Source organism: Hippoglossus hippoglossus, chromosome 1 (assembly GCF_009819705.1).
Source record: "Hippoglossus hippoglossus isolate fHipHip1 chromosome 1, fHipHip1.pri, whole genome shotgun sequence".
Classification (NCBI taxonomy): domain Eukaryota; kingdom Metazoa; phylum Chordata; class Actinopteri; order Pleuronectiformes; family Pleuronectidae; genus Hippoglossus; species Hippoglossus hippoglossus.
Window position 1 is genome coordinate 30,267,580 of NC_047151.1, and position 10,051 is coordinate 30,277,630.

Below are 10,051 nucleotides of genomic sequence, written 5' to 3' on the forward strand. Positions count from 1 at the left end.
GATATGAACAACTCGTCTATAAACTACATGAACGATCTCGTGTACGGTTGATGTGCAGGTGGTCGTCCGGCTGTTCCCTCATCAGAACACTTTCGCTTTATTGGAAAAACAAAAGCGCAAAAGTAAAAAAAAACAAGAAAGTTTGAAAGAAAAAACTGCGACGCAGCAAGAAATAAAAAAAATTAAAAAACGACAGTGTTAAAATGGACTAGATCTGTGGGCGGGGCCATGGAGGCGGTAGTCAGGGGGCGGGGTCAGCAGGGAGCCCAGCTTCAGTCCGACGCGGCCTGCGAGTCGAGCGGCGTCAGCGTGGCGGGAAACATCAGCACCTTGGCCTGCATGAAGGAGAGGTCGGGCAGAGCGGCGATGACTTTGGCTGCCTCCTCGCTCAGATTCTCATCTTTCCTCGGCTTCCTGTCCAACGAAGAGACAGAAAACGCTGCCGCGGTTACAAGAAGCATCACCAACACATACCAATAAAAACTACTGAGGCCACGTGACCCCTGACCTGGTGGAGGTGCTGGTCTTCTCCATGGTGGACATGAGGCGGGCGAAGGCGTCCGCCATGCGGCTGCCTGAGCTCCCGGCGTCCAGCTTGGCCGTCGTCAGCTCGTAAAGTTCAGGGTCGACGCCTGAAACAGAGACGAAGAGAAACGTGACAGATGAAGACGAGTCCGATCACATGACCAGACACGAGGAGGTTGTGCTGTCAGAGTTTTACATTCATATGAAACTGAGTCGGTCACACGACGTGAACAGTTCAGTTAACGTCACTTTAGCTTAACACTCATCTTTCTATTTCTATGTAGAGAGTTAGAAACTGTCTCCTTCTGATGATGTCATCAACGTTGAATCCAGACGGCACCTCTGACAGGAGGAAGTGTGTTGTGAGGGACGAGTCCAGGACTCATCTTCATCATCATGGAAGTGATGATGAAGATGAGTCCTGGAGTCTCTCACAGACGAGTGAGAAGCAGAGATGTGGGGGGGGGGGGGGTCACCTGGGATGGATGTTGAGCTGTTGGAGCCCGAATCCTCCACAGGACCAAAGAAATCCAGGTTTAATAAAGATGAGCCTCCACTCGCTGCAGAGCCAGGGGGCGACCGAGGTTAACAGACAGAGAGAGAGAGGAAGTAGAGTCATGCAGCAGAGTCAGAGTTTCTAGAGTCTGAAGAGTTTTCATGCAGCGGAGGAAGAGGAGGAAGAGGAGGAGTCACCTACCGTCCAGAGGGTTGGTGAGGCCACTGCTGCTCCAGTCAAACTGAACGGGCGGCAGCGCCTCCTGCTGGGAGAGAGAGAGAGACAGACAGAGAGACAGAGACAGAGACAGACATGAGGTCAAACAACAGACACAGGATGGCATCATGTCGCTCCCCTGCTGTTTACAGCAGGAACTGTGACTCCTCTGGTGTAAGTGACCCAGTACAGATTGAAGTGTCTGTTTGACGTGTTTTGTGTGAAGAGTCACATCCTGAACAGGATGTGACAGACTAACTCTTTGTTGTAATATTCCTGAGGTGTCGTCATGTCACCTGCACTGAGTCTGACGGACAGGAGCTTTTCTCTGGAGCCACAGGAGACGCCTGAGCGATGGACGTGATCATCTCTGCTGCGGAGACGGGCTTCACAGGCTCTTTGGTGGGTTCCAGCATCCCCTGCAAGTGGAGAACAAACAGTGAGACAATGAAACATGACGACCACGAAAACAACGAGACGTCTCAGCAGGTTGAGGATGAACAATCTGCTGAGACGTCTCGTTGATCCGTCCAATGATTGAAGCGTCAGGTGAGCTGCTGACGTCCTGATGTCGTCACCACGACGTCAGGACGAAGAAGAACGTCACGTCTGAACTGAACGTGGTCAGAATAAATACAAATATTAAACTCAACGGTTGTTCATTTAAGTCACTGATACAAAAGTCAGTTCTTTATTTCAGTCATCACATGGACAGTTTAGTTTAAGAACAGTTTCCTGGATCCACAACATTTAGTAAAACATTTTGAAGAAATAGATTTTTTTCCCAAACTGTAAAAACAAGAATCTGATTTTTTGAATCATAGAAATCTCTCTATTCTTCATGTCTGTTTAAAATTGAGAAAAGGTGCGTTTCTTCCATCATTTTATAATTTTGAATCTATAACATGTGACTGTTGATTGACAGGTGCAGGGAGCATGTGCAGAGCTGAGGAGGCGGAGACTCACCAGGCTGGCGGCGTACATGGGCACGATGACCGGCTGCTTCTTCTGACCCGTGAACAGCTGCACACGTTAAAGCAGCAGGTTAGAAAACGTCACTTTGACAGTGACCGGTGGCTGCCAGCAGGGGGCAGCACAGGTCAGTCATCTGTTTGACGACCAGTTCCTGGACTCAGGAAGCTCGGTCCAATAAGCCTTCTGGAATTTTTACTTCCTGAACGCACATTCATAGTTATTGGCTGCTGCAAGTCAATATCTACAGTTCCTCCAAAGCTTCATCTATTTACCAGACACACGTAAATAGGGGGAATCAAACATGTGACATCACAGAGCCTTTAAACGTCAGCTTCTCTGGTAACAATGATGACGTCAGCGGCTGCAGATGATCAATAATATATGATAAACATGTTATTAATGTTCAGGTTGTTTCCTCTCTTCAAGCCACTGACTCTGAGGTCAGCAGAGACAATCAGCTGATCACAGCTCGTTAAGATCACATCAATCAATAATCACTACATCAGCTTCAGTAACGTTGCTGTAGGTTTTCAGCTGATCACAGATCTGAACTCAACCTTTATTCATTGACGAGATGAGGATGAAGAACTCACAATATTTCTGGTGTCGATGCCGAGGCAGCAGAGCAGGACTTTGTTACCGTGCGAGCCGCCCCACTGGTACCTGAGGCCCAACGCCTCGTTGATGTCCTGAAGCTGCGTCCACACGCCGCCATGCACCCACCTGTGGCAACCAATGAGACGCGAGGAAGACGAAGTGAGACCGAGCACGGACGAACAAAAGGAAACTAGAATCACAGTCAGTTTAGTGACGTCGGTGACCTTTGACCTCCAGTCCACGTTAACTCCTGAAGCTTTGAAACAAATACAAAGTAAAAGTGTTTTTGATGATGTCACGTTCATGAGGGTGAAACCTGAAAACTTTATTTGTAACAAATTCATCACAACAGACTCATCAAACGTCATTTAGCCGACGCGTTTATCCAAAGCGACTTCCAATTAGTGCGTTCAACATCTACGAGGGGCCATTCAGGGTTCAGCATCTTGCCCAAGGACACCAGGGCTGGGATTCGAGCCGCCAACCTTCTGGTTGGAGGATGTCTCATATTAAATATAGAAATAATAACGACTCAGCCTCATGTTTACACTGTGTCACACTCGCCTGTTGCACGTCGACCTCGTCTCCTCGGCTCCGGGCTGTTTGTCCTCCGGAGGCTCCAGCAGGATCTTCAGTGAAGCCACCTCGTCCTCCACCAGGGCGGCGCCGGTGCTCTGAGGGAAGCTGCTCTGAAACAGCTTCAGCAGACGAGCGGACAGCGACGCCTGCAAAGAGCAGAGCAGCCGTTCACTCACTTCCTGATTCATCTTTCTCCAACTTGAGGAAACAACTGGTTCAGAAACTGTTTGTTTCTACTGTCACGAACCTGCTCTCAGTGTCTTGGAACAGAATCAAACAAACTAAATGTTTCCTTCTCCCATCATGCAAAAGAATCGTTTTTATGACATGAAGACAAACGGATTCCTGAGCCGAGCGAACGAGACTCCACGTTTCTTCTTCTGTCACAAACACCACATGAAGCGTTTGATCTGACGATGGGCCAAAAGTCGTTGTTTCTAGAGACTGAAAATGTAACTCTTTAACTTAGAGTCAGAGGCTCCGCCCACATTGACGTGTTAAGTTTAAACTCATGTCTGTTGCTATGGTTACGTCTTGCGGCCCAACTCGTATTTTTCCAGCCTGTAAATCAGAGACTCCTGTAAATGCTGCTGGCCTCATTTTGGTTTGAAAACTCTGGGGTTGTGTCACATGTCCTTCCCTGACTTATCACGCTTCTATCGAGTGACTCTTTTATTGTAGAAAATAAAACTTCATCAGATTCAAAAGTGAACACGACACAAACAACCAATCAAAAACAAGGTCCTTCTTCAGGTCACTGAACGCACACACCGACAAATTTTCATTTTAACACGTTAACATACATCCTAGGACCATGCACTGGTCATGTGGTGTAAACAGGAAGTAGATTGTCTCCTCTGCAGTTGGTTGCTTAGTAACAGAGGAGCAGTGATGGTGAAGAGTCAGAGCAGGGACGACGAGGTGGAACTGTAACTGACAGGAAGTGTTAGCTTTGTGTTCACCGCTGGTAGTCGAGTCATGTGACTGATGAGAACCAATCAGGAAGAGAACGTCAGTTTCTATTCAGACTAAAACACAAACCCAGAGTTTTCAAACTAAAACAAGTTCACACAAGTCTCTGATTCAGAGGCCGGAGAACTCCACCAGGCGTAACCATAGCAACAGTGACTGTTAGAACTGAAGAGGTGTTGCTCTGTTGCAACTGTCAATGAATCTGAACGTGAGAACATCTGAGAGGAATGAGCTTCCCCTCAAGGACCCGACCAGCTCACTGAGGGCGGAGCCTGTGTGGTCACAGTACAATCAGGAGGTCCACCTCCGTTAGTAAAGGTCGTTCATGTCGAACGTTGGTAAACGTCAATATGAACAAACAGGAAGTAAAAACTAAATTTCTCTTTGGGTTTATATTTTTTAAATGTTTATTTAAAGTTCCAGATTTTTTCCTTTCCTGTTTTAACATTTAACTTAGTTTGTGAAGTTTATCACAATTGTTTATATTATCTATCATATTATTACACATCATATATGAAATTATATCACAGTTACATTAACTTTGTTGTTGAACACATTGATCGTCTTTTCTCAGACGTCAGAGACATTTACAGAAACACGTTTGTGACGTTGTTTGAGTTTTAACTTAAATCGCTGTTTTGTTTCAGCCAATAAACTGTTGGATCAGGGATCATTAAGTGTAAACACAGGTATCAATATGAGTATTGATCAGGTTGTTGTTTCCGACTTACATCATTAATCATAATCCTAGTATTGATGCTTTTAGACGTGAGGAATTTATCCACACGTGTTCCGTGTTTATAGTAAAAACTGATGATTTGAAACAGATCAAACTGTCATTTCTTAATATTTACAAACAGATTAAAATGAGATTATATTAATATCTCCCTGTTGATTCATCATATTTTTATCTTGTGTAATATTTTACAATGTTCCAATGTGAATTATTGAGTTTGTAAATCGTTCTTTATTTCACCTTTTATCTGCAGCTCAAAGAAGAGTTAGTTTGATTTCTGCAGCTTCTCTGACTCTGATGATCAGGTACACAGGGTTTTTAAAGTGACTTCTTTCCCATCACCAGTAAGAGTTTGCCTGTTTTTTTACCCAGTGCGTCGATGTTCGATGTCACAACGCAACGACAACTGAGGCGCTCTCTCATCTCGCTGTGTGTCAAATTAGCGTGTTCACCTGGGTGTCATGTTTCCATCACGGCTGATTGAAACCGGAGCCGGTCTACTGCAGAGTCATGTGACCCAGGAGAGAAACATTATTCATCACTTCATTTTTTTTAACCAGTGGAAAAGGGGCAAGATTTGTTTTTACTTGAATTTGATGTAATAGTTCCACTGGAAACTACTCACTGTTACATTAGAGGCTCTGGAAACATGAACACGACAAACAAAATGTGATTTGCATCTTTTGTTTTTGTGCGACAGCTTTTTAGACGTCTGATCTGGATGAACAGATTTTTCTAACACTTCTTAAATAAGAGATGTGACATCATGAGGTGGTAGTTGATGAGCAGCCATGAACCCTCTTACCGCCTGACTGTCCGTGCTGCTCGTTTCCTCGCCGACTGCAGCAGCATCACTTTCATGCCACTCCTCCTCTATGTCCTCTTCCTCCTCTCTGCTCTCTGCAGGGAGAGCGACGCTCTGCTCCGAGCTGAACGCTGCCCACGACTCCCCCTCCTCCTCCACCGGCTGCTCCTGCTCCCCGAAGGCGCTCCACCCTGCATCCTCCGAGCCGTCTGCGCCCTCAACGGCCGAGCTGAAGTTACCGAAACTGTCACTGACAGGGAAGTCTTCAAACTCTCCTTCATCCTGCCGCTCATTTCCACTGCTGAGGACATTGGGGGAGTTGAAGTCGCCAAAGCCGTTGTCCTCATTTGTGTTTGTAACTTCCTGTACAGGAGCAAAGCTGTGCGGCGTGCTCTGCTCCTGCTGGACGTCCAACTGTTCAAAATCAGCAAAGCCCTGACCGCCAAATGAGTCAGCGTCACCGAAGTCCCCGAAGTCCTCGTCATCCTCTGCCAGCTGGCTGTGGTCAGCGGGTGTGGAGGGCTCCCCCTGGAGGGGCGGGGAGGGCACCGAGCCCGTGGTGCTGATGTCCCCGTACTCCTCCAGAGCATCTGTCGACAGCGGCCGGCCAAAAGACGTCTCGGTCTCTGTCTCTGTCTCATTCCAAGAGCCCTTCTCGTCCGACTGTCCCGCCTCGCTGTCTGCAGTTGTGTCAGGCGAGAGGTCGTTTCCATTGCAGCCCGCAGCGGCTTTGGATTCGTCCCCGTCAACTACGTCCAGCCCGTTCAGAGAGAGCGCTTCATTAGTGCAAACAGCTTCTGAGGCAGAGCACTCCTGTGCAAAGGCTACATCCCTTTGTTGAGAGTCAGCGTCTGTGTGAGAGCCCCGGTCCAGGGCCTCCGTTGGAGCAGATATGGATTCAGGGCCGGACATGTTGGGTCCAGTTCTGTTTGTGTCCCTGATAGTGTCCTCTGAACTTGTTCCCTGCTCTGAGTTACAGTGCTGGTCGTGGCAGGACATCTCCGCCACCCAGCTGACCCCTAAGGGATTGTTCGACTCGTTGTTAGTCGTCTGACTGAGGCGTTCTTCAGCATCGGAAAAAGCTGCAAAGTCTGCAAAATCGTCAGCTGGGCTGCTGACCAGGACATTGCCTGTGTCCTCTGTGGACGTTCCTTTTATATGAGAGAGGACAGAATTCTGCGACGAGGGGCTTCCCTGAACGTCAAACCCGTTTGTTAGCACCGCTGTGCCTTCTCCGTTGCAGTCAGCGAGCTCGCCACCAACTGTGTCGCTCACCGACAAATCCGGGGAGCAGAACAGGACTTTCCTCGTCTCAGTTCTTTCTGAGGGACAACTGCCCAGGTGGCTCGCTGGCACGCCGTTAGCTTTGGGGCGCTCATTCGCGGAGCTGCGGGTGCCGTTTGAGGAGCCGAACCCTTTTGCGCCTCTGCTGTTGATGAGCTCGGGCGGGGAGGTGGCGGTCAGAGCTTGGGTCTGGTTAAAAGTGGTAAGGGTGTCAAACTCTGTGAAGCTGATGCTGTTTGGGACAGCAGAGAAGGTGCCGAAGTCTCCGAACTCATCTTCCTCTTCCTCTGCACCATCCTCCATCGGCGGCGGTGAGGAGGAGTACATGCGTATCACATCTGGCTCCATGATTCTATGGCAGTCGACGAATCCTCCTGGCTACACCTGCGAGAAAAGAAAGAGAGAAAAGACATGATCAGACCCAAACAACCTGACCGAGCCTCTTCCTCACTTGGTGTACAGGAGGAGGAAGACTACGGCCGTCAGCAGCGCCGCAGGAACAATCAGTTTGGTGTGTGGTCTGAGGAACAGAGCAGCGTCAGACAGTTAATAAAGTAATGAGGAGAAACCAGAGCAGAGATAAACAGAATTAAGATGAGCAGGTTCCTCTTCGTGTGATATCAACTCACGTCTCCTCCGGCTGAACGAGTCTAAAACTTCACACAAAGACTTTAATTCATCTTCTTCTTCGCTCCCTCTCTGTCACACCGACGTCATCATCACAGCCTGGTAAACACAAACTGTTGTTTACTTCAGCTTCGTTTCTGATGAAAATACATCAGAAATAAGCAGCTTCTCTTCAAAGGATGAAAATGATTGTTGAATGTTCTTCAAATAAATTGTCTTCAATACAATCAAAGTTAAATTTAGTGAGAGATTTGTTTTATATAGTGGATTCATTATTTCCTGATCATTTCTTTGACTGGACAGGTCATCACTCATTTATCACTGGAAACTTTACTCTTTATATTTTATGAGGAGCTGTTGGATTTTCAACAGATAAATTGGTTTCTGTCATTTCAGGTCGTTCTTATCTCACTGATGTTTGTTCAAGTGTTTCTGATCAGTTTGGTTTTCATCAGTTATTAGATGATATAAGAACAGGCTGAGACGTGATGATTGACAGCTGAGGCTGACTCCTGATTGGTCGAGAGCGTGTATCAGCAGGACCGAGATACCACAGCCCGATGGCCCCAGAGAACAAGCACCAGAGAACAAGCACCAGAGAACAGGCACCAGAGAACAAGCACCAGAGAACAAGCACCAGAGAACAGGCCCCAGAGAACAGGCCCCAGAGAACAGGCCCCAGAGAACAAGCACCAGAGAACAAGCACCAGAGAACAGGCCCCAGAGAACAGGCACCAGAGAACAAGCACCAGAGAACAGGCCCCAGAGAACATGAGAACAGGCACCAGAGAACAAGCACCAGAGAACATGAGAACAAGCCCCAGAGAACAAGCCCCAGAGAACAGGAATCAGAGAACAAGCCCCAGAGAACAAGCCCCAGAGAACAGGAATCAGAGAACAGGAATCAGAGAACAGGCCCCAGAGAACAGGCACCAGAGAACAAGCACCAGAGAACAAGCACCAGAGAACATGAGAACAAGCCCCAGAGAACAAGCCCCAGAGAACAGGAATCAGAGAACAGGCACCAGAGAACAGGCACCAGAGAACAGGAATCAGAGAACATGAGAACAGGAATCAGAGAACAAGCACCAGAGAACAGGCCCCAGAGAACAGGAATCAGAGAACAAGCACCAGAGAACATGAGAACAGGAATCAGAGAACAAGCACCAGAGAACAGGCCCCAGAGAACAGGAATCAGAGAACAAGCACCAGAGAACATGAGAACAAGCCCCAGAGAACAAGCCCCAGAGAACAGGAATCAGAGAACATGAGAACAGGAATCAGAGAACAGGAATCAGAGAACAGGCACCAGAGAACAGGCACCAGAGAACAGGCACCAGAGAACCAGAGAACAGGAACCAGATAACAGGAATCAGAGAACAGGCACCAGAGAACAGGCACCAGAGAACAGGCACCTGAGAACCAGAGAACAGGCACCAGAGAACAGGAATCAGAGAACAGGAATCAGAGAACAGGCACCTGAGAACAGGAATCAGAGAACAGGAATCAGAGAACAGGCACCTGAGAACAGGAATCAGAGAACAGGAATCAGAGAACAGGCACCAGAGAACCAGAGAACAGGAACCAGAACACGTAGCTCACCTGAAGCTGAATCATTTCCGCCTCGGTCTCCTCACCTGTGTGACGCCAGCAGGCTAATGCGGCTCCAGCTGTTAGCCTGTGGTTTAGCAGGCTAGCAGCTGGATGTGGCTAGCTAGCAGAGGAGCTCGTGTGGCCTCACACTAACTGACAGCGAAGCTACATAAACTACAAGGCCCTTCTCTGAGATGGGTGACGGGGGCTAACTAGCTTAGCTTGGCCAGCCTGTGCTCCAGCTGAATGCTCCGTGTATCTGAGGCGTTAGCGGCTGACGCCTCGTTGTTCTGCTGTTGGACGTGTCACGGTCACGGGTTCAGCTCGGACCTGAGCAGACTCTGGACCACTTTGAGACACAAGAGGAGCTAACTGAGCTAACTGCGCTAACTGCGCAGCTAACCGCCACTGGCAACAAGCGGTAGCATTAGCTCCAGCTCGGTTTGACAGCTGCTGACCAACAGTTCCACTCACCGTCACACACCGGCTGATGACGTCCATGACTCCGTGAAACACACGACGGTCCGCGGGTCTGCAGCTGGAGCCGGCGGCACCGGGGCGGCACCGGGGCGGAACCGGAGAAGAACCGGAGGAGAACAGGCTGGAAGTGAAGGTTGAGTCAGTCACCGGCTGCTGCTGCGCTGCC

The 10,051-nt window shown here is 48.5% G+C and overlaps 2 protein-coding genes across 5 annotated transcripts in view; one reads left to right on the plus strand and one right to left on the minus strand.

Moving 5' to 3' along the window:
* aplf (aprataxin and PNKP like factor) overlaps positions 1 to 4,328 on the plus strand; it is a 60,784-nt gene extending 56,456 nt beyond the window's left edge. Inside the window, exon 14 of the mRNA XM_034589623.1 lies at positions 4,308 to 4,328. The gene's annotated coding sequence lies outside the window, so the exon portion shown is untranslated. The remainder of the gene's footprint in view (positions 1 to 4,307) is intronic.
* On the minus strand, positions 103 to 10,048 carry aftpha (aftiphilin a). Of its 4 annotated transcripts, XM_034589188.1 has the most exons (11): positions 9,880 to 10,048; positions 5,902 to 7,569; positions 3,374 to 3,534; positions 2,806 to 2,935; positions 2,204 to 2,260; positions 1,534 to 1,656; positions 1,223 to 1,286; positions 1,002 to 1,085; positions 509 to 632; positions 303 to 414; positions 103 to 262 (listed from the first exon to the last, which is right to left on the minus strand). In XM_034589188.1, the coding sequence occupies exons 2-11, from the start codon at positions 7,531 to 7,533 to the stop codon at positions 242 to 244; spliced, it is 2,508 nt and encodes an 835-aa protein (XP_034445079.1). In that variant the 5' UTR covers positions 7,534 to 7,569; positions 9,880 to 10,048; the 3' UTR covers positions 103 to 241. The 4 variants fall into 4 exon arrangements, with proteins under 4 accessions (XP_034445079.1, XP_034445092.1, XP_034445086.1 ...); XM_034589201.1 differs by lacking the exon at positions 1,002 to 1,085 and having other exon boundaries at positions 1,223 to 1,283; XM_034589195.1 differs by lacking the exon at positions 1,002 to 1,085 and having other exon boundaries at positions 9,880 to 10,039.
* Between the last annotated feature and the right edge of the window lie 3 nt (positions 10,049 to 10,051).